The sequence below is a fragment of the Bubalus bubalis genome, chromosome 1 (assembly GCF_019923935.1).
Source record: "Bubalus bubalis isolate 160015118507 breed Murrah chromosome 1, NDDB_SH_1, whole genome shotgun sequence".
Classification (NCBI taxonomy): Eukaryota; Metazoa; Chordata; class Mammalia; order Artiodactyla; family Bovidae; genus Bubalus; species Bubalus bubalis.
Window position 1 is genome coordinate 201,102,171 of NC_059157.1, and position 23,805 is coordinate 201,125,975.

Genomic DNA, 23,805 nt, shown 5'->3' on the forward strand with positions numbered 1-23,805 from the left:
GCGTCTCCCCGCGCCCCGAGCCTCACGCAGCCCCGAGCGCCGCCCTCGCGACCCCCGCGCCGGCGGTCAGGGCGCGGCGCCCGGCAGGGAGGGGGCCCGCGGCGGGGGGACGGGGCTCCCGCGGCCGCGGAGGTGGAGGGCGGGCCAGGCGGCCTCGCCAGGCGGGCCGGGCGCTGCGGGCCGGGCCGGGCGGGCGCCCCGGGGCTGTCCCCGCCGGAGCCGCGCCCCCGCCCTCGCGTCCTCCCGCCGCTCGCAGCGGCCCCTCGCCGGCGCCGGCCCCCTCCCGGCCGGCCCTGCGCTCCCCACTCCGCTTCTTGGCACTTTCCTCCCGAGCCATCCTCCTGCACAAACTTTGATGGAGAATTTCACACCGCGCTGGAAAGATGCCGGTTATGAAAGGATTGCTGGCGCCCCAGAACACCTTCCTGGACACCATCGCCACCCGCTTTGACGGAACACGTAAGTCTTGCACTTGGATGAGTTGCATATATATATTTTTTTAAACGATCTTTTCTCATATAAATTACTTTCGTTCCCACTGTCCATTTTGCACCAGGGGAGTGTGTTTCCCTCGCTTCCTGCCGAGGTGTCTTTTGTGGGGAGAATTTTTTTTTTTTCAGTGTAATGTTAACACTTGGTGTATTTGGCCCCCTTGATTCTTGGGTTTGTCAAGGCTGGAAAAGAATCTGAAGAAAGATCTACATCTGTGTTCACTGTGGGACCCGTAATGCCTCTTTAAAAAATCGGTTTTTATTAATTTTATGAGGTGAAGATGAAAATTGTCCATATTGGTGAATTGCCAATCTATCTAGAGTTTCAAGGCTCCGTGGACAGAGGAGCCTGGCGGGCTACAGCCCATGGGGTCGCAAAGAGTCAGATAGACTGAGCGCGACTAACACAACAACAAATTATAGGGAGAGTTTGGAGTGTTCTTTTTCGGTGGAGCTTCATTCCGAAAAGTCTTTTGGATAGGCATGATCCCATCTGAGTTTAAGAAATGCAACTAGAATCAAGATCACCAAGTGTAAGCTTCCTGTAGAATTCTAAGCGTTGTGAGTTGATCAGAATATCGATTCCTACTTCTCAGGTAGAATAAAATACCTTTCGATCTGGAATTACCCTAGCACTCCAGAAGAGACTGTTGTGGAAAGAGATGCCGGGCATGCTAAAGGCTGATCTATCATAAGAGAAAGTTTCAACATACACATATGTATTTTGAGGGCGAAAATCACTGGACGTTTAGCTTGTTTAGGCTTCAGTTTAAAAGCAAAGATATGCGCTGTGGATTCTTGGAGACGTGATCACATCTGCGAATGGTTCTCTTTCAGGACCACGGTCAGGTCCCCATTACTTCCGGGCTTCCCAAGCCCTCCTTCTCCAGGGGCGGTTGGTTTTCCTTGCAATGAGCAGTCTGTGCTTCGCCCGCAGCAAAAGCTATCACTTGGTTTCTCTATGAATGCCCACACCGGCCTCCTGGCTTGCGTTGCTTCTGCGTGTTGTCTTTCCTTTTCTGCCTATACACAAAACTCGTAGAAACTCATTTGTTCCAAAGGCTTGTAGTGATTCCGATATCACTTTTTAGGATGATAGCATATTTCTCGGAGTTGATGGGGGAGCACACATGTAACAATTTTCACTCCAGGAGTCTGGATACACGGTCTTACTACCGGTGGGAAGTAAATCCTGGACTTATGCGCTTCAGGAGTAGTTAGGAAAGTTTATGTGAGGGAGAAATGAAATATTTACTGGATTTTGTTCAGTTTTTATTTTTGACATCCAGCCTACTCGGGGTGGTTGTTGTGAACATTCTTTCCGGTGGTTTTATCTTTATCTTTAGCCTTTCCCTCCCCTGTTATGTTCTAGATGTGTCAGGCGGTATGAGTGAAGAGCAATGCTATGGTCTTAGTCAGATGATAAGAAGAGAAAATATCATTATTAGGCTTTCAAACCCTTGCCAATGCCATCATACCCACCACCCAACCTCTACACAACATCACCACCGCTGTCTTCATGCATGATTGTGGTTACTACTATTTATTAAATTAGGAACTGATTAGTTTCTAGTGGATGTTATTCTTGAAGTTGAAAATTTAAACCCCAAAGACTTTTGATATTGATTACAAATACATCTATTGAAAATGAACTAATTGGCAAACGGTGGTTGCTTATTTCATTGTCATTTAAAGTTGAATGGAATGCGGTGTGTTCCCAGCATAGCCCTGGGAATTTCAGCAGGGCTATTTTTAGATATCAGTTGCTAATGAGGGGAGGCTTTGGATCATCTGTGAGAACACCTCTGCCTCTTTCACTATAACATTTGATAAACAGAGGACATGTAAGAGAAGGAATGGTGTGCTACTGAATAGCTCTTTTTCTATTTTGACTACACATCCATGTGAATAAAATAGAAGGTTAGAGGTTTTAAAGCCTTGTTTGGGAAGATCAGCATCACATAACCAGCATTCAGTATAACAGCAAAACCGAAACTGTAGAGGGAGAGCATGCTTGGTCTGTGCTCCGAGGGTCTGTGGAATTCCTGGAGGGGACCACTGTGTATGAAATCAATCTGAAAATCAGTGGAGCACAGCATATAATGATACCCCTCATCCCAAAAACCCCATTCGAGGAATGAGGAATCTGTCTTCTCATTTGCACTTCCTTAGAATTGCAAGAAGACCTGAATAATCTGAAACTTAAAAAAATACTTTAAGCAAAAGTTAGCCACACATTTTGCTGTATCTAGCATCATGGCAAACCATTTCAGCTAAATATTTAATTTATCTTTTTCTATTTTTATGTATTGACACAATTTTATTAAGTATAATTACTGTCCCTGAAACTCTTTTCCTATGATCATCCTTCTCTCTCTTGATATTTTTTAGAACAGTCATTTATTTCCTTGGGAAAGATAAAACTACTTGCAAGTTTTAAATTTGCAAAATTACCACTTGCCCAAATAAAAATTATACTGGAGAAAGAATAATGCTACTGTACTCAAAACATAGTGTGTTTATTTGGTACATTTTCTGCCTTATTTGTTAGGTATACTTTATAGTCATGTTAACTTCTTACTCTGTTTTATTTTGGGCAATATCATTGAAAAAATAAGAGACCAAACAATAACCCTAGCAAGCCCCCTTAGTTAACCACCATGCAGTATTATTATTATCCTTATTGACTTAATACTGTAGTGGAAAATAATAAATCTTGAAACATCATCTAAAAATTTCTCCCAGGAAAAATTAAATATATGACAATAAAAGCCTATAACATAATCTATAATTTATCAGTTGCTGTATTATCACAGAACAACATCAAAGAAGTTAATAATGCTTTTCATCACCTACTGATGCTTTCCCTGGGTTTCCCTGGTGGCTCAGTCAATAAAGAATCCACCTGCAATGCAAGAGACCAACTTCAATGCAGGAGACCTGAGTTTGATCCCTGGATCGGGAAGATCCCCTGGAGATAGAAATGGCAACCCACTCCAGTATTCTTGCCTGGAAAATTCCATGGACAGAGGAGCCTGGTGGGCTACACTCCATGGGGTCACAAAGAGTCGGACAAGACTGAGCGACTAAACCACCACCAGAGACACTTTATTATTTGGGATAATAGGATATTTTTTCTTTTTAATATTTAAGAAGTGACCTCTTTGTCAGGATTGAAAGACAGTAGTGGACCGTTAACTGAAAGTTTTTCCTCGTAAACAGTATAATTTTAACAACTACTGGAAAACACAAATCTTTTCATATAAAACTACCCTAGCATATATTTACTCTTGAAGTATGTTCTCCTGGTAAATTGAATGTAAATGAGACTTAGAAAAACTAAGAACTTTGCAAGTATTGAATATGTGTACCCCATTTAGGGGGAAAAAATAATTCCAATGAATTTCTTTGACTCAGCATATAGCCGTACTTCTCACTTGAAACAGTTAAACATACATACACACAATCTTAACATTATGACTGCATAATGTTTTATTTTTACACTTTTAATGTACTTAAAAAATTATTTTCGGAGTCGACAATTGCTTTAAGTACATGAATATTAATCTGGACAAAGGGAAGGTATAATAACAGAACACATAAGTGCATATTTTAAAAAACAGTTTTTCAGTGTGACAGATATTTGCCACAGGGTACCATTTGAGAAAAACACTTTTTTTTTTTTTTTTGAGTATATAAAACTTTCAAAGAAAAGTGTCCATTTCCAAACAAAGTGGTGCATCAGCCTACATTTTCCAGTCACATCAAAATTTGGCCGGAAAACTTCTTTCCCTTTGGGGTTAGTGAAACAAGGTCGAAGCTCTAGAGGAAGTCTGTAGCCCACTGGACTCTGTCAAGGAGCTTCCAGTCAAAGTATTCAGAGATAATTGAGGCTTAGACACTCATTCGTATTTGCATGTTTTATGTATTCCTGCGCAAAGTGGTCCAACGACATTTGTTAACTTGGAATGCTTTCTGTACAAAGGCAGTTCTTAATGGCTTTTCGTCTTTATAGTGTCTTCAAAGTATGTAGATCTCATAATATTAGAAGCACAGAGAGAAGGTAAGGTACCCAGTGCTGCAGGAAGGGAGCACAGTGAAAAGGGGGGCACTGGGGACTTCCTGAGTCTTTTCTGGGCTATAGTGTGGAAAATATCATCAAAGGCATGTAGCCGATGGAAAGAGGGAGCTCCACCGTGTGTGGGTCTGGCTATAACAGGCTGTCCCAGGGAAACATTGGCAGAAACACCCAGCGCCGCATGGATGTCTCCCCACAAGCGGCGATTTGCAGAGGCTCGTGTGTGTTTCACACGCCACGGGAAGTCGCTGTTACTCCCGCTCTTTATGTTCGGAGGGATGGTTCCCGCGCTGGGTTTCTGCTTCTGGGCAGTGAACTGCCGCGCCCTCCGTGACTTGCCTTCTCACGCGTCCTTTAGGTCAGACATCAGGCAGGGACCAGCTGGGCCCTGTGCCCAGGGCTTCATAGGCCACAAGGTGGCAACCAAGTCATCAGCTGAGGCTCGAGGCCCTCCTTCAAGCTCACGTGGTTGTTGGAGGAATTTAGTTCCTTGGGGTTTTAGGACTAAGGCCAACGCTTTCGTGCCTGTCTTCAGCTGGGGACCGTTTTCAGCAGCTGGTTTCCTTTGGGCTCCTGGTACAAAATCCCTCCCCAGGCGCTCCCACAGCAGAGCGGCTTACTTCTTCACGATGGAATATAAGTCAGCCATAAAAAAAAACACTAAATAATGCCGTTAGCAGCAGCATGGGTGGACCTAGAGACTGTCATTCTGAGTGAAGTAAGTCAGAAAAGGACGACTATCATGTTTGTCTAAAATGCGGGATCTACAAAAGAATATAAATAAACTTATTTACAAAACAGAAATAGACTCACTGATATAGAAAATAAAATTATGATTACCAAGGGGGAAGGGTGAAAAATGAAAGTGAAACTCACTCAGTCATGTCTGACTCTTTATGACCCTGTGGACTCTAGCCTGCCAGGCTCCTCTGTCCATGGAATTCTCCAGGCAGAATACTGGAGTGGGTTGCCATTCTCTTCTCCAGGGGCATCTTCCCAGCCCAGGGACTGAACCCAGGGCTCCCACATTGTAGACAGATTCTTGACAGTCTGATCCACCAGGGAATATTCCCAAGAATACTGGAGTAGGTAGCCTATCCCTTCTCCTGGAGATCTTCTTGACCCAGGAATCGAACCAGGGTCTCCTGCATTGCAGGTGGATTCTTTACCAGCTGAGTTACCAGGGAAGCACAGCAGGGAACGGGGAGAGGGATAAATTGGAGATTGGGACTGACATATACACACTACTATATAAAAAATAGATAAGGAATAAGGATTTACTGTACAGCACAGGAAGCTCTACTCGATACTCTGCAATGGCCAAGACGGGAAAAGAATCTAAAAAAGAGTGGATATATGTATCTGTATAACTGAGTCACTTTGCAGCAGAAGCTAACACATTGTAAATCAACTATACTAAAACAAAACACAACAAAAAGAGCAAGGATGCCTTTCTTTTAGGAGCTCACCTCCAACAGGTCCACCCAGAATAATCTCCCTTTTGATGTACTCAAAGTCAACTGATGAGGGATCTTAATCATCTGTAAAATCCCTTCTAAGATCACATGACCTGCCCATATGCAAGAGAAAGGAATTAGATGAGGTGTCACACGAGGGGCTGGAAATCTTGTGAGCTGGCTTAGAATTCAGTCTACTAACAGTGCTGACCCCTTGCTGTCCCATCACACAGAGCCTAACATTTTCACCTCTGTCTTTCTGTGAAGCGGGTTTGCTGAGCACAGTCTCTGTAATTCTGTAGGCACATAAACTCGCATCTGAATCCCGGTGAGTACATGGCCCAGCTGACGGGGCTGAGGGCGTTTCTTTATGTTTGGTGATGATGTGTGAATCAGCCCAGCCTAGGACGTGTGTAGTCAGCTGTGTTATCAGATTCTTCATTCTCTGATCTAGGAAAAATGTGGGAGACATAAGGATATTTTCAGAATATTAATCCCAGGCTTTTGACAGTGTGTGCACTCTTTCCAGATAAGGCAGATTCCATGGGGTCTGTTGGTCTGTGTACTGGAGGGCGAGCCAGTCCACAGCTGTGGCGTCCGTCCAGGATCCTAGACGAGTCCTTGTGCCCTGAGCTGACCAAGCTGTTTCCACTTTATTTACCTTCAGAACCACTTCTGTAACTGGGCCAGTATGTGGACTGTTTTGAAACAGTATGTTTTCCATCTCTTTTTTATGCCTCTAACCATGTTTCAAATTTTAAGAAACTCCACATTATGCACTGTGTATTGAGGTTGACTATGTTAAGTTAAATAATTTTCTTTATATAAGCTTTATCCTAAGTTTACTAAAACATAGAAAAGAAGAAAAAAAGAGGGAGAGGGAAGAACAAATTGAGAAGAGGGATGAGGAAGGAGGGAATTATTTATTTTCACTCTTTTGACTTGAGAGATGAATTCTTTATCCTGCAAAAGACTTATCATGTAGGTTCTCAAAACTTTCCTGCAATGAACAAAGTGTTTGATTTATAAGAATTTGGATTTAGGTATTTACCAGAAACCGACTTCCCTGGTGGCTCAGTGGTAAAGAATCAGCCTGCAAATACAGGAGATGTAGGTTCGATCCCTGGCTTAGCAAGATCCCCTGGAAGAGGGCATGGCAACCCACTCTAGTGTTCTTGCTTGGGAAATCCCATGGACAGTGAAGCCTGGTGGGCTACATCCATAGGGTTGCAAATGAGTCAGACATGACTTAGCTAACCAGAAATGCATTTCTTTGAATGAGTGAGATATACTAATAAAAGAAAAATTTTGCTACATGACCTTTAAAAGTACCAGATAATTTTGTTTTGACATCATCATACACGATGAAGAGCATGGAGAGGTAAACATGTTAAGGATGGGAGCTATACCCCCAGTGTATTTTTCCTAGGCTCTGGCATTTGGTGTTGCCTGTAGCCCAGACACAATGCTTTTCTGGGAGGGCACATTCTCTCTTAGGACGTCTTTGCTTTATTCAGTGAGTCCAACATTTCCTCGAGGATATTTAATCCACACTGACTCTATACAAAGCCATTATGCTAGGATCCTCGGGGTAAATCAGGCTTGCCCTTCTCTAAAAGAGGACAGTAAATGTATGCACAGATTACCATCGTCGGGTTGGATGCGAGTGTTCAGCAAGTGTAGGGAAGGGCTGTGCACGTTTGGCTGAGGGAGGAATAGCTTCTCCAGGGGGCATCACACAGTAAATGACTCCAGGTGGGCATGCTTGGCTCATATAAGATCAGGGCAAAAAATAATCTTCCATTTACTTTGCCAACTTGTGTACACTTGTCACTGAGCTTAGGAAACTGAAGACACTCCTTTTTTTTCTTTTTTAAACTGAAGTATAGGTGATATACAATATTATATGTTACAGGTGTACAATATAGTGATTCACAAATGGCAAAGGTCATAGTCCACTTACGGTCCTTATAAAACATTGCTGTATTTTCCATGTTGTACAGCATATCCTTGTAGGTTATTTTTTACCTGAAGATTTGTACCGTCTTAATCCCCTCGCCTATACTGCCCTCCCTCCCTTCCCTCCGAAAGTGTTCATTCTTTCCAGCTAGAGATTACTCGCAGCTTCCATGAGAGTTTTGCAATATTTTTCAGCTTCTACCCATTAAGGGTTACAATACTTGGTGTCTGAATTTTAACCTGGGCTCTCTGAACGAAGCTGAGAGTCTCAAGCTCATGGGCTTCCGTGGGAAATAGCTACATTGGCTTGGTCTTGCCTTTGAAAAAGCAAGATATTATTTTATTGTGTGTGTGTTTATCTGGCTCTTATGTCTAGCTGCTTTGAATTAATTCTTATAGGCTGTCCAAGTGTGTAAACCAAATCCCTAAGATCCTTTTTCTTACTGTGTCTTAATAAAGCCTTCACACTTGAGCAAGGGTCTCCTATTACGCAGTGAAATTGTGTGGTATTCATTTGTTTATGGATATCTGCTTTGCCCACGAAGCCAGCTTTCCTTAGGAAAGGGGAAGATTGATTTCTGACTGTGTAGCTGAGTGCCTTTCCCACCCCCAGGGTTGTTCTGCAGGACTACGCCTGTGAAGAGGAAAAGTAATTGAGGGTGTGCTAGCCCCCGTGAAGCGACTGGAGAAACGCCAACCCTCAAAGGGACAGAACTGCCACTTCTTCAGAGACAGTAGGAATAGGCCTATTTGCTGATCCTGTCTAAACACTGTTTTTAAACCCATTTTGGTTTAGAAGCGCCTGCAAACAAAAACGATGAGGTTTCAACTTCATCTGTGGCATAGTTCATACTTAACAACTGCAGCAACTGAAGAGTTTTCTCAGTAATTTAAACAGTCAAATGTGGTTCTTGGCTTATAAATTCCCTGGAAAATTAATTTTGCTTTCCTTTTTAGCTGTTAATACAACTAACTATCTCCCTTAAGCCCTTCAAAATTCACATGACCCCAAGTGAGCAAATAATCTTTTCTAGCCCATGAAACCTATTTGTTCTCTGGCGCCGTCATTGGCGTCCCACCCACCCATTTCTTCAGGCTGGAGCTCTGAGCTAGCCCGAGCGGCCCATCCACCTCATGGGTCATCAGGCTTGAGGTTTCACGTGGAAATGCCCTGATTTGGTGCCTCGCCTCTCTCTCGCTGCTTCCGCTTTAGTTTGGATCCTGTTTCTCCTGGGCACGATGGCAGCCTTACTCTTCTGGACTCTTGTGGGCGTAAGCCTCTATCTGACCCACTTGTGGCCCCTTTCAGTCTGCACTGTCCCGAGAATCATTTAACCCTGTAACAGACGGTTCCCTGCCACCTCTTGGAGGGGCTCTAAAGCTCTCGGTGTCACCTGACCCCAAGGCCACTCTCAGAGTCCTGTCCAGCCGCTGCCTCCTAAGGCTGCAGACACCGTCACCCGGAACCCTCCGGGCCTCTGCCTGGCACCCGCCCTGAGGCTGCAGAGTCAGGCGACCTTTTCCCTAGCCGCCACAGTGCCTTGCTCAGGTCGTGCCTTAGTCAGCTCTTCTGTGTGCGCTGACGACTGGCTTTCAGCACTCAGCCATCAGCTTCTCCCAGCTTCCTCACTTGGGCTTATGCTGGGAAGAAAGTCTGTGCTCAATAAATGTTTCTTTGGGTAAAAGAATTCACATTTCTTAAAGACCAGGTTCGTATATTGACTGCCTTTATTGCCTTTCAGTGATAACTGCTGGTCTATTCATACAGTACTATGTGCTTAAATGCAGTTTTGAAACATAATTCTAGACTGGCTTCTAGCCCTTCATTTCCACATGGGTGAGGTGCTAATTTCTTTTATGGAACTCCGATGGTAACAGGGACTACCATTTGGGGCCTGTCTGCATTCCTGCTGTGTGGTTGGCTGCTGCTTTATCTGTTCCTACACAGCCCGGCTCAGCAAGGAGGCAGGCACTTCAGCGCCCTTTCTGTACCAGATGACAGGACTCAAGCTCGGAATTTTCCCAGCGTTATCACAGTAGCTTGTGATTTTTCTACTACAGCCTGTGATTTTTCTACTATATCACACTGCCTCTAAAATGTGGTTTTTTTTAATAGTAAGTATAAACAGGCTGGGGCAATGTGTGATGGCATTTCTAGTTTCTGACTCTCGCAAGAAGGGATTTCTGCTTTAAAGAGTTTAGCCTTTTCTGGTTCATATACTGTTTTCCCTTTTGATACTTGTCATTTAAGGAATGTTTTTCGATTGGCACTTAAGACTCGTATCTGGAAATACTAAGTGCAGTCACTTGCAAAGCAGTTTTGCTCATCAAAGAATATCTACTGTCCATTTTTTTAAAAGAAAAAAGTAAACCCATCTTCTCTGAGATTTTGGTCCTTAGCATTTACTGACTTGAGAACTTTCTGTGATGTTTTTGTTGTCAGGCTAATCTTTCTACAGAAGATATTCTAATTCTTATGGGTGTTATAGAGACATCCTTTTGTATTTTACACTGTTCGTGTCTTACACAGGAAATTCTTCTACTTACTTTGAGTCAACTTTTATGGGAGGAATATATTCTCCAGTGTTATGCACTTTTCAGTTCAGTTCAGTTCAGTCGCTCAGTCATGTCCGAATCTACGACACCATGAACCTCAGCGCACCAGGCCTCCCTGTCCATCACCAACTCCCAGTTTACCCAAACTCATGTCTGTTGAGTCGGTGATGCCATCCAACCATCTCATCCTCTGTCGTCCCCTTCTCCTCCCACCTTCAGTCTTTCCCAGCATCAGGGTCTTTTCCAGTGAGTCAACACTTCGCATGAGGTGGCCAAAGTATTGGAGTTTCAGCTTCAGCATCAGTCCTTCCAATGAACACCCAGGGCTGACTCCTTTAGGATGGACTGGTTGGATCTCCTTGCAGTCCAAAGGACTCTCAAGAGTCTTCTCCAACACCCCAGTTTCAAAAGTATCAATTCTTCAGTGCTCAGCTTTCTTCACAGTCCAACTCTCACATCCATACATGACCACTGGAAAAACCATAGCCTTGATTAGACAGACTTTTGTTGGCAAAGTAATGTCTTTGCTTTTGAATATGCTATCTAGGTTGGTCATAACTTTCCTTCCAAGGAGTAAGCGTCTTTTAATTTCATGGCTGCAGTCATCATGTGCAGTGATTTTGGAGCCCAAAAAAATAAAGTCTGACACTGTTTCCACTGTTTCCCCATGTATTTGCCCTGAAGTGATGGGACCAGATGCCATGATCTTCGTTTTCTGAATGTTGAGCTTAAAGCCAACTTTTTCACTCCCCTCTTTCACTTTCATCAAGAGGCTTTTTAGTTCCTCTTTACTTTCTGCCATAAGGGTGGTGTCATCTGCATATCTGAGGTTATTGATATTTCTCCCGACAATCTTGATTCCAGCTTGTGTTTCTTCCAGCCCAGCATTTCTCATGATGTACTCTGCATAGAAGTTAAGTAAGCAGGGTGACAATATACAGCCTTGACGAACTCCTTTTCCTATTTGGAACCAGTCTGTTGCTCCATGTCCAGTTCTAACTGTTGCTTCCTGAGCCTGTTGTAACCTCAACCCAGAAGGCTGTTTCTCCTGTGACTGCATGGCGCTGGAGGAGAGCGAATGTCTTGGCACCGCAGCCTTCGTATTGTACTGCAACTTTTGGTTTGAATAAAAGTAATGTGGTTAAGTAAAAGATAATGATAATAGCTATTTGCCTAGCATTTCAGTATATCCATTCTTTCATTCCATCGCTTGAATTGCTATTGAACTAATCGATAAAAAGTGGCTTCCTATTGTCATTTTTAAGTACATGTATTTACTGTAAGGGAAGCTGAGCATTATTTAATATATTTAAGTTCTATTTAAATTTCCTTTCCTGAGCATATTTGTTTATTCATATTCATTACCCTTTTTTAATTAAATTGTTTCATTCCCTTTTTGACATTTGTGAGCTCTTTACATAGTAACACACGGAGCACTTTATTAGTGATGTGAATTGTGTGTGTTTCCTCCAGTTTTGGTGGATTTTAACATTTTTATGTAAATAATCAATTTTCCTTTTATGATTTCTGTTTTCTGTGCCATACTTAAAGAGATGTTTTCTATTCTGAAATTATTAAAAAGATATATCCTATATATATGTGTTCTGTGTGTTCTACCATAGTTTCATTTTGTATATTCATTTTTTCTACTCAATACACTGTATAATTTGATCTACTGAGTACAATGTAGGGATCAGATTCTTCCTTTCTAGATCCATATCCATTTTTCTAACAGTATTCTTCCATAATTCTTTTCCATGCTGATTTGAAATGTCTAGATTATCACATTATACATTTGTCTGTGTAATTCTATTTTTGACTTATTACATTCCTTTATCTTCTTCTTAATGTGTAGTTTCAGTTTTAATTATAGAAGTTTTATGATGTGTGTTAAAAGTCTCATTCTATTCTGTTTCCCCTCCAGAATTTTACTTGGCTAATCGTACTTATTTGGAAGTCCACAGGAACTTAAGAATCAGATTATCTAGTGGGAAAAACCCCTCATGGTATTTTTAATGGAATCTCCTGTAGGAAAATGACATTTTTATAATGTTGAAAATTCATATCCAAAAATTTGCTGTATGTTTTTATCTTTCACATCTTTTTGGGGGGATTCTCAATAAATGTCTTGCATATTTCTGGTTTATTTGATGCCTACTAATTTTATCTTTGTAACTGCTAGATAAAAATCGATTCTTTCCTTCCACTGGTTAGTGTTTCTAATGCAGTCATGTTTATTTATTTGAAGCCTATTGATTCTTACATTTTTTATTTTTCTAACCAGTCAGCTTGCTGAGTTTCTATTATTCTTTGTAATAATTTTGCACTTGGGTTTTTGAGGTTTTCAGATAAGAAATAATATTGCTGTCAAATAATGAAAAGTTTGCTTTATTTTCAATTTTCACAGCTGTTACTTTTGTCCCTTTAATTTTTCTGTTGTCTAGTTGCTTTGGCTAGGATTATAAATACTAAAAAAAATGGTGTTGATAAAGAACATCTTTCTTGTTTTTGACTTCAATGGGAATTATTTTAGTGTTTTTCTAATAAGAATTTTTCTGGTTTTTAGTTTGAGAAATATTTTATTATTAAGAGATTTTGTTATGTGTTCTTATTTTATCAAGCAGTTTAATCAATTCTTTTCATAACCTTTCAAGTAATTCTGTGGTTCTTGTTGAGTCAGTTAATAGATTCTTTTGACAGATTTTATAATTTCAACTGTCCTGGCATTCTTTCAATAAAAATTTCTTGAATGTCTTTCTGGTTTTTACTTGTTAATATTTTATTTAGCACTTCACTTAGAATTTTACTTGTTAGTGTTTTATTTAGAATTTCAGAGTGTGTGTATGTAATATTCTTTTTTTTTTTCATTTTTTATGTGTTGAGTTTTTTTTTTCATTTTTTTTAAATTTTATTTTATTTTTAAACTTTACATAGTATAGAATATTCATTTTTTTGTATGTGTATGTTATTGGCTTTTTGGTGGGGGGATCCACACATCCATATTTTTGCCAGTTTTAATGTGATCTCATTGGGTTTAATATTGGTGCCAGATTCTTCTTAATTTAATATATTATCATTCACTGTTACATTAAAACAAGTCAGGATGGGTGGTAGGTCTCCAGTTAGTTCTGCAGCTTTGGCTCATGGCAGTTTTCTAGTGGGGTCTCAGATGTCTGTGTACTGAATGCAGTCCTTACTTTAATGGGTCCTTAAATCTGAGAGATGCCCAGCAACAACACATATCTTGTATCCTGGCATTTTCCAGGTGAGAAATATGTATGCATGTGCTTTCCTAGAACAACACACACGTTGCGCAGCACCCTCCTGTAACACCGTGTCTTCAACATGCGTGATGCTGCAGGGCTACAGCTAGTGTGCTCAGCAGGAGACATGGGCTAAGCGTGCATGAGCGCGCTGACGTTTGCATCCATCGTGGGCACCCATACTGGGGCAGTGTTACTCACCCCTCAACATCAAAAGCCACAAATCTGCTGAATAAGCATCAGCATGTTTTTATTTTTTTAAGTGGTATCTGATGTCAGGAAATTATGCCTGCAAGTGACAGTTCATCCCACAGAAAGGAGCTTGGTCATAATTGCTGTGTACCGTTGTTACTTAGTTCAAATTCACACTGCTTGCTGCACAACAGGTCAGCAAGTCAAGAGACGAGTTGCTGCGGCAAGGAGTACTGATTTTATTTCAAAAGCCAGCAGACGAAGACGATGGTGGACCAGCGTCCCAAAGAACCTCTTACCTGAGTTAGAATCATTCAGGCTTCATTTATCCTTAAAGGGTAGGAGGCTGTTGCAAACTTCTTGGTGCAAAAGTCCTTTGTTCTTGCAGCTGTCCTGGTAAGTCTGGTACTGCTGCTGCTGCTGCTGCTGCTAAGTCACTTCAGTCGTGTCCGACTCTGTGCAACCCCATAGATGGCAGCCCACCAGGCCCCGCCGTCCCTAGGATTCTCCAGGCAAGAACACTGGAGTGGGTTGCCATTTCCTCCTCCAATGCACGAAAGTGAAAAGTGAAAGTGAAGCCGCTCAGTCGTGTCCAACTCTTAGCGACCCCATGGACTGCAGCCCACCAGGCTCCTCCATCCATGGGATTTTCCAGGCAAGAGTACTGGAGTGGGGTGCCATTGCCTTCTCCCAAGTCTGGTACAGTGTTCCTAAAGAACTCCAAGACAATTGTTCTTTTCAGGTCTGCAATTTGTTAATCTCTATGTGAATGGAAAAGTGTTATACCTCTAAACTCCAGAGCCTCAACAATGGGTTATTCTGTGTATTTTAGGCTCTAGGCAATGCTCTTTTACAAATGTCCGGAGTCAGCTTGACTAAGCTGGGGCCACACAGCACAGATTAGAGGTAAAGGAAAGGAAAGGAAAAAGTCACTCAGTCGTGTCCGACTCTTTGTGACCCCATGGACTGTAGCCTACCAGGCTCTTCCCTCCATGGGATTCTCCAGGCAAGAGTACTGGAGTGGGTTGCCATTTCCTTCTCCAGGGGATCTTCCTGACCCAGGGATCAAACCCTGGTCTCCCGCATTCTGGAATAGGCAGACGCTTTAATCTCTGAGCCACCAGGGAAGCCCAGAGGTAAAGGAACAGACCCAATATGTTTGCTCTTCTCTACTGGAGCATGATTTTCCATTTAGATCAAAGAATTGATCTTCTAAATGAATTTAATTCATTCATTCTATTTTTTTTTTTTTTGGTGAAGTTTATAATGGTATAATTCACATGCCATATATATGGAATTTAGAAAGATGGTAACGATGACCCTATATGCAAGACAGCAAAAGAGATACTGATGTAAATAACAATCTTTCGGACTCTGCGGGAGAAGGCGAGGGTGGGATGATTTAAGAGGGTAGCTTTGAAATGTGTATATTATTATATATGAAGTGGATCACGGGTCCAGGTTCGATGCATGAGACAGGGTGCTCAGGGCTGGTGCATTGGATGACTCTGAGGGATGGGAAGGTGGGGGAGGTGGAAGGGGGCTTCAGCATGGGGAACACATGTACACCCGTGGCTGATTCGTGTCGATGTTTGGCAAAAACCACCACAATATTGTAAAGTAGTTAGCCTCCAATTAAAATAAATATATTAATTTTAAAAAATTACATGCCATGAAATCATCCCTTGTAAGAATAATTCAATGAAGTTTACAGAAAACCTGTAGTCATAAAACTACCACCACATTCAAGATATGCAACGGTATCTTCCCCTTCCCACCAAAGGTATTACCCTCCTCCCACCTCCAGTCTCTAGGGACAACTAATTTATTTTTCCCCCTCCTTATAGTTTTACCTTTTCTAGGATACATGGCTGATGTGAAACCGTATAGCATGTAGCATTTTGGTGTGGGCAGGGTGCTTCTGGCCTCTTTCACTTACCATAATGCTTTTGCAGTTAATTTTTTTGCATGTGTCAGTAGTTCTGTTTTATTGTTGAAAACTTTATTCAGTTTTAAATTTGAGTTTTCTGGTACACAGAAAAAAAATGAAGCCACAGTGGGTTAATGTATTGATTCAATAGTAGAAGAATTTAGTGTTCATACCATCAAAGTTTTCTATGAAAAATCAGTTAATTTTAATAATACTTGAGCTTTTGCTTCAAATTCATGGATGAAGTAAAGCTTTCCCAAGCTTGTCTTATAGAAGATAAATCATATATTAAGTGTTACTGTAAATTCAGTTAAATGAATCCTTAAAAATAAAATTACTTGTTTTGTGGTGACAAGAAAAATGTAAATTCTGATGGAGTATAGTGTCATAGGGAAGATAACACATGTCAAATTAAAAAATAAGTGCAGGAGGAAGACATGTGCTTGAACTTGGTTGTACATTTTTGTGTCCAACAAGTTGTATAGTCTAGCAATCATTGGAGAAGGAAATTCATGGAGAAGAAAATGGCAACCCACTCCAGTATTCTTGCCTGGAGAATCCCATGGACAGAGGAGCCTGGTGGGCTACAGTCCACGGGTCTCAAAGAGTCGGACACGACTGAGCGACTTCGCTTTCACTAGCAATCATTATAGAGCCTATAATGCTCATAATTACCAAATATGTTTATATGCGAAGAATTCATTGCAGCAGTCACGCTATGTGATGGTTGTTCAATACAGGAAAGCGTGTGGCGCAGAACCTGGGTTTTCTTTTTACTGCCACCATCAGCCAGAAGTTTAAACTGTCTGAGCCTTTGAATGAATGCTTTGTAAACAGCCTAAGTGCCTGACAATTATTATTCTTTTCTGAATGAGCCTTTTGTATTTTCTTTTTGTTTTGTTTGAAATCACTTGAAAATATTTAGTCAAAGAATTTAATCAGCAGAGTATTAAAAAACTTCATTTTAATGGATAGCAAGTATTGTAAACCAAGCTTAAAGACAGGAGTACTGTGAAATGTATCACTAGATAAGAAAGAGGGAAAGTGAAACAGTAAGAGCTCAAACTATGTGCTAGATTTAAGAATTTTCCTTTGGAATATTCGGAATATTTTAGCTTGGAAGACTTTGCTTCTGTCTTTAATTAGGCACATTGATCAGCACTGAAACTGAACACAGTTAAAAAGGTCTGTCAGTTTGCAGCACCTATATTGGACAAAACACTAAAAAGAATCATAGAGATCCTTTTTATGACAATTTCTTGTATTGTAAAATTTGTATTGTACCTTTTTTGAAGGTAATTTCTCTGAGTAATGAAAGGACCAATGATGGATTTGGACTGAAATACTTAGATGCTCAACATAAAAAGTAGAATTGAGGTTTTCTCAATGTAGTAAAATGTTGGGGACAAATAGAATTGAAGATATTCTGTGCGTAGCAGACTTTATCATGTGTCTTTAAGGTAGTTCAGCAAGTACAGAGTATTTTTTCAGTTAAAACTTTTTATGGTCTATAGCAAAGAGTTAATTGAAGATGCCTACAATTTCAAATTTATTAAGCATAAAATGCACCACTGAGGAAAATTACAGGAAATTTATTTATTAAAATAATAATATAATATAGATACAAGAGAGATATTATTTAGATTAATACCAGCAACTTAGTGTAGAAGACAAATATCAGTTCAGTTCAGTTCAGTCGCTCAGTCGTATCCGACTCTTTGCAACCCCATGAATCGCAGCACGCCAAGCCTCCCTGTCCATCACCATCTCCCGGAGTTCACTCAAACTCACGTCCATTGAGTTGGTGATGCCATCCAGCCATCTCATCCTCTGTCATCCCCTTCTTCTCCTGCCTACAATCCCTCCCAGCATCAGAGTCTTTTCCAATGAGTCAACTCTTCGCATGAGGTGGCCAAAACACTGGAGTTTCAGCTTCAGCATCATTCCTTCCAAAGAACACCCAGGGCTGATCTCCTCTAGAATGGACTGGTTGGATCTCCTTGCAGTCCAAGGGACTCTCAAGAGTCTTCTCCAACACCACAGTTCAAAAGCATCAATTCTTCGGCTCTCAGCTTTCTTCACAGTCCAACTCTCACACCCATACATGACTACTGGAGAAACCATAGCCTTGATTAGATGGACCTTTGTTGGCAAAGTAACGTCTCTGCTTTTGAATACGCTATCTAGGTTGATCATAACTTTCCTTCCAAGGAGTAAGCATCTTTTAATTTCATGGCTGCAGTCACCATCTGCAGTGATTTTGGAGCCCCCCAAAATAAAGTCTCTCGCTGTTTCCACTGTTTCCCCATCTATTTCCCATGAAGTGATGGGACCAGATGCCATGATCTTAATTTTCTGAATGTTGAGCTTTAAGCCAACTTTTTCACTCTCTTCTTTCACTTTCATCAAGAAGCTTTTTAGTTCCTCTTCACTTTCTGCCATAAGGGTGGTGTCATGGCTACGTATATAACAAACGTGTGAAAATATAATGAAAAATCATTTGTTTAGGTTATTTTATTTCTGGTAATATATAGATGCCATCTCATAGAAATAATTTTATGCTTCAAAATAATTTTGAGAAAATGGAAGTCTATAGGTTCACTGATATTGTAAAACAAGTCAATAATAAAAAAAAATAGATGCTACAATCATTATATAATTTTATTCTTTGATACCTATTTTCACTTTCAAAGGCATCCTCAAGTCATCATATGTTATGCCCACCTCATAACAAAATCTTCAGAACTCTTTGAAGCCACTTTTTGCCCTGCCTTAGGTCTCCAAGTACAAATGTTTTTACTTTGGACTTTTAAATTACCTTTGAGATTATCTTCTGTGATAGATTGATGAAGTTGAGGAAAAATTTATCTCCCAATTTTAATTGTTAATATAAATAAAATTAAAAAATAAAAGGGTTTATATAACACTGTCAGCTGTCTCTTTAATTCTGATACACCAGATAACCTTGAATGGAAGTGACTTGGGTTTCTCTTGCCCTGTGATTGTTCCTAAAGATTTTCATTGCCTCCTTTTTAGAGAAAAGGAGGCAGAGGACCCTAGAGAGCCTCAGGATTTTGCCTCAGATTATCACATAGAAGGGCTGGGCTCTCCCAGCCTTTAATTGAAAACCCATATTCTTCTTTCAACTTTACTCTGATTACATAGAAAGAAAAAAAGGAAAGAATTGACAGTTAATGAAGCACAAGCTGGAATCAGGATTGCCTGGAAAAATGTCAGTAACCTCAGAAATGCAGATGACACCACCCTTATGGCAAAAAGTGAAGAACTAAAGAGCCTCTTGATGAAAGTGAAAGAGGAGAGTGAAAAAGTTGGCTTAAACTCAACATTCAGAAAACTAACATCATGGCATCTGGTCCCATCACTTCATGGTAAATAGATGGAGAAACAGTGGAAACAGTGAGAGACTTTATTTTGGGGGGCTCCAAAATCACTGCAGATGGTGACTGCAGTCATGAAATAAAAAGACACTTGCTCCTTGGAAGAAAAGTTATGACCAACCTAGACAGCATATTAAAGAGCAGAGACATTACTTTGTCAACAAAGGTCTGTCTAGTCAAGGCTATGGTTTTTCCAGTGGTCATGTATGGATGCGAGAGTTGGACTCTAAAGAAAGCTGAGCACAGAATTGATGCTTTTGAACTGTGGTGCTGGAGAAGACTCTTGAGAGTCCCTTGGACTGCAAGGAGATCCAACCAGTCCATCCTAAAGAAGATCAGTCCTGGGTGCTCATTGGAAGGACTTATGTTGAAGCTGAAATTCCAATACTTTGGTCACTGCATGCAAAGAGCTGACTCATTTGATGCTGGGAAAGATTGAAGGCTGTAGGATAAGGGGACGACAGAGGATGAGATGGTTGGATGGCATCACTGACTCAATGGATGTGAGTTTGAGCAAACTCTGGGAGATAGTGATGGACAGGGAGGCCTGGTGTGCTGCAGTCCATGGGGTCATAGAGTCGGATATGACTGAGTGACTGAACTGAACTGAACTGAGTAACCATGTATCCAATGCTGTTTTTGACATTTCATTTATATTAGTTTATTTAATCGCTACAATTCTGCAAGGTAGATGTTTTTATTCCTACTTTGTGGATAGGAAATTAAAACCCAGAAAGCCTGAATAAATTGTCAAAATGACACACTTTATAAGTAGTGAAGTTGGAATGGATACATATTGTTTTGACTATAGCGTTTTGTGTTTAATAAGATGACAAACACTTGGAGCTAAATAAAGGCAGGCCATTTATTAGGGTTAAGACCTTAGGGTTAGGGTTGACTTCGCTTTGAGACACAAATCTTTTTTGTGCTTTTTAAGAACATGTCCTTTGGGAAACTCAATTAAGAAAGTTACAAGTAGCATGTTCTCCAAATGGCATTTAGTGGATTACTTCAACAATGGTTCTTTTTATGTGAGGGGTCATGACCACTGGTGTTGGTCACTTGGGTGGCACACATCCAGAGCTGACTGTAGAACCATGTAACATTTTAAAAGTGCTTCTGGCCAGTTAGTGGCTGCTTAGGAGTGGGAGGAGGCGTGGAGAAGGGTGGAATTATAAAGAAGCATCAGGAAGCTTTTGGGGGCCTCCCTGGTGACTCAGAAAGTAAAGAATCTGCCTATAATTAGGAGACACGGGTTCTACTCCTGGGTCAGGAAGATCCCCTGGAGAAGGAAATGGCAAATAGATGGGGAAACACTGGAAACAGTGTCAGACTTTTTTTTTTTGGGCTCCAAATTCACTGCAAATGGTGATTGAAACCATGATGTTAAAAGATGCTTACTCCTTGGAAGGAAAGTTATGACCAACCTAGACAGCATATTAAAAAGCAGAAGACATTACTTTGTCAACAAAGGTCCGTCTCATCAAGGCTATGGTTTTTCCAGTGGTCACGTGTGGATGTTAGAGTTGGACTATAAAGAAAGCTGAGTGCTGAAGAATTGTTGCTTTTGAACTGTGGTGTTGGAGAAGACTCTTGAGCGTCCCCTGGACTGCAAGGAGATCCAACCAGTCCATCCTAAAGGAGATCAGTCCTGGATATTCATTGGAAGGACTGATGTTGAAGTTGAAACTCCAATACTTTGGCCACCTGATGTGAAGAGCTGACTCATTGGAAAAGACCCTGATGCTGGGAAGGATTGGGGGCAGGAGGAGAAGGGGACGACAGAGGATGAGATGGCTGGATGGCATCACCGACTCGATGGACATGGGTTTGGGTTGACTCCAGGAGTTGGTGATGGACAGGGAGGCCTGGCATGCTGCAGTCCATGGTGTCGCAGAGATGGACACGACTGAGCAACTGAACTGAACTGAACTGAAAGCTGTCAGAATGCTCTCCTGGGCATAGGGGGAAGGGTAGAATTATAGCTATAGTACTAGGAATAAGACACACTTATTCAATATTCTGTGTATCACAACTTCTTGATGAGCAGCCTTTCTGGCATATTATTAGTTGTACTGATCCAAACTATTGAATAGAGGAGCCTTGAGAAACAAGTGAAATTGACAATGAAGCTATTGAAATTAACAACACAGAGTAATTGTTTGGCAGTAAATTCATATCAATGTTCTTTTTATCAGTAGTACAGACTTGCCTGCTCTGTTAGTTGTCTGTTGGTTAACATAGCTGACAAGTTATGGGCTGGCTGGGAGGTCAGCTAATCCACCATCCAGCCTGGGCTTAGCTGTGCTGCGCTGGGCCCTTGACTAGGCTCACTGGCTTCTGCATCTTCAGGGTCTGCCCCGTCTGGTCGGTTCACGGGAAGCTGACCCGGAGGCGTTTCTGCTCCATACGTCTCTTGGTATATGCTGATCTGAGTCAGATTCTGTGACCATGGCAAAGGCACCATAAAGCCAGCCCAATAATAGACTTATTAAAGACTTTTCTTATCATGTTTGCTAACATCTCAACGGGCTTCCCTCATAGCTCAGTTGGTAAGAAATCCACCTGTAATGCAGGAGACCCGGTTCGATCCCTGGGTCGGGAAGATCTGCTGGAGAAGGGACAGGCTACCCACTCCAGTATTCTTGGGCTTCCCTGGTGGCTCAGCTGGTAGAGAATCCACCTGCACTGTGGGAGACCTGGGTTCAATCCCTGGGTTGGGAAGACTCCCTGGAGGAGGGCAAGGCAAACTGAGTCATTTGGGCAAACACAGCTGAGGGAATAATGCTCCTCCCACAACGAGCAGGCACAGAGGACGGGGCACCGGAGTCAGTAACAGTACTTGCTTTGTTAATATTATCTCTGTGGGGGTGGGGGGTGCGTCTTTCAAAAATGAAAAGTTAGTTCTTAAAAAAAGGTTGGCCGTGTTTATTTTCTTTGTAAAATGACAGTCTGGTATCCTTAAATGGCTTTGTTTCCTCACATGCTGTCAAAATTTAAACAGAATCCCATAGAATAGAAAATGTGTCATGTTACTTGTTCGATTTATGAAAACATTACAAAAAGAGAGGGTCCCAATATTGGATTGGCCAAAAAGTTCGTTCGGATTTCGCTGTACGATGGTGTGGATAAACCTGAACGAACTTTTTGGCCAGCCCAAAATTTCTCTGTAATGAGAAAGTACACACGTGAAAAATACACGTTTGTGTGCTGTTCTGCACAGGTCACCTCCTCCGACAAGAGTGGAAGTCACAGGACCATGGCAATCTTACCTGTCCTGTTGACGGCATACTTCTTGTTCCTGAGCACAGTCCTTGGACACAGTTAGAATATCAAGTGCATGTTGAATGAATGAAACTGCAAAACGCAAAGAAGTCCATTCTCATTATTTAGATGATTTTTTATAAAGGTATTAATTTATTTACTTGACTGCATGGAGTCTTGGTTGTAGCATACAGGATCTGTATCTCTGACCAGGGATTGAACCTGGGCCCCTGCATTGCGAGCTCAGAGTCTTAGCCTCTGGACCACCAGGGAAGTCCCTTGTCCTCTCATTTAAAGGTTTCAGGAAGTCAAGGACTTTCCTAGGTATGTGGAACCAAATTTGGTTAAATTACCCATGCTGGAATGCTATCTGGAGAAGGAAATCGCATCCCACTCCAGTATTCTTGCCTGGAAAATTCCGTGGACAGAGGAGCCTGGCGGGCTAATCAAACAGCAGACACAGTCGTACCAGACCTACCTACAATAGTAGGGTGGGGATAACAAGAAAGCCAATAGCTTTCTTTGAAAGTCAAGTTGAAGATGGTGGTGGTATATAATTTTAAATTCTACACTGAACTGGAAGGCAACAAGAGATACCTAGAATCCTTAAGGAACGTTTAGGCCCTTAACAGTTCTCCCAGTGTTTCTGTAACAAAGTCATTGGTGTGTGCTGTTTGACACAGGTGACCAGACCACTCGTGGGTAGTACGATAGGGATGAAACTCCTCCAGCAGTTCAGCTGTGCTGCTGGACGTCAGCTGCAAGTGACCAGAAAGATTATAGCCAAATGCCTCTGCTTATTAGATACCTTGATATATCTATATAATACTTCCTAATTTTCCTTGTTACAAGTGCCTCTTATTTATTCTTCACATACAATGAAGTAGGCATGGCAGAAATTTTATCCCCATGCTACAAATGAAGAAACTGAGTATTAATTATATCACTGCAATTCACCTTATTCGGATTTCACCAGTGTTACATGTACTTCTTTGCATATGAGTGTTTAGTTCTGTGCAATTTAATCGCACGTGTAGATTCGTGGAACAGCCACACAGGGAAGCAGTCAGATACAGAACCATTTTATCACAGGAATCCCCTCGTACAATCTTCTTACCATCACAGCTACCTCTCTTCCTACCCCCAGCAACCTTTAATCTGCTCCGTGTTTCTATAATTTTGTCATTTCAAGAACATGGTATCAGTATTAGAATTCA

At 41.5% G+C, this 23,805-nt stretch overlaps 1 protein-coding gene across 1 annotated transcript in view; it reads left to right on the forward strand.

Annotated features, from left to right (window-relative positions):
• The first annotated feature begins 289 nt into the window (after positions 1-289).
• KCNH8 (potassium voltage-gated channel subfamily H member 8) overlaps positions 290-23,805 on the forward strand; it is a 482,250-nt gene continuing 458,734 nt past the window's right edge. The window contains exon 1 of the mRNA XM_025294232.3: positions 290-459. Coding sequence (XP_025150017.3) covers positions 384-459 — 76 coding nt within the window. The 5' untranslated portion in view covers positions 290-383. The remainder of the gene's footprint in view (positions 460-23,805) is intronic.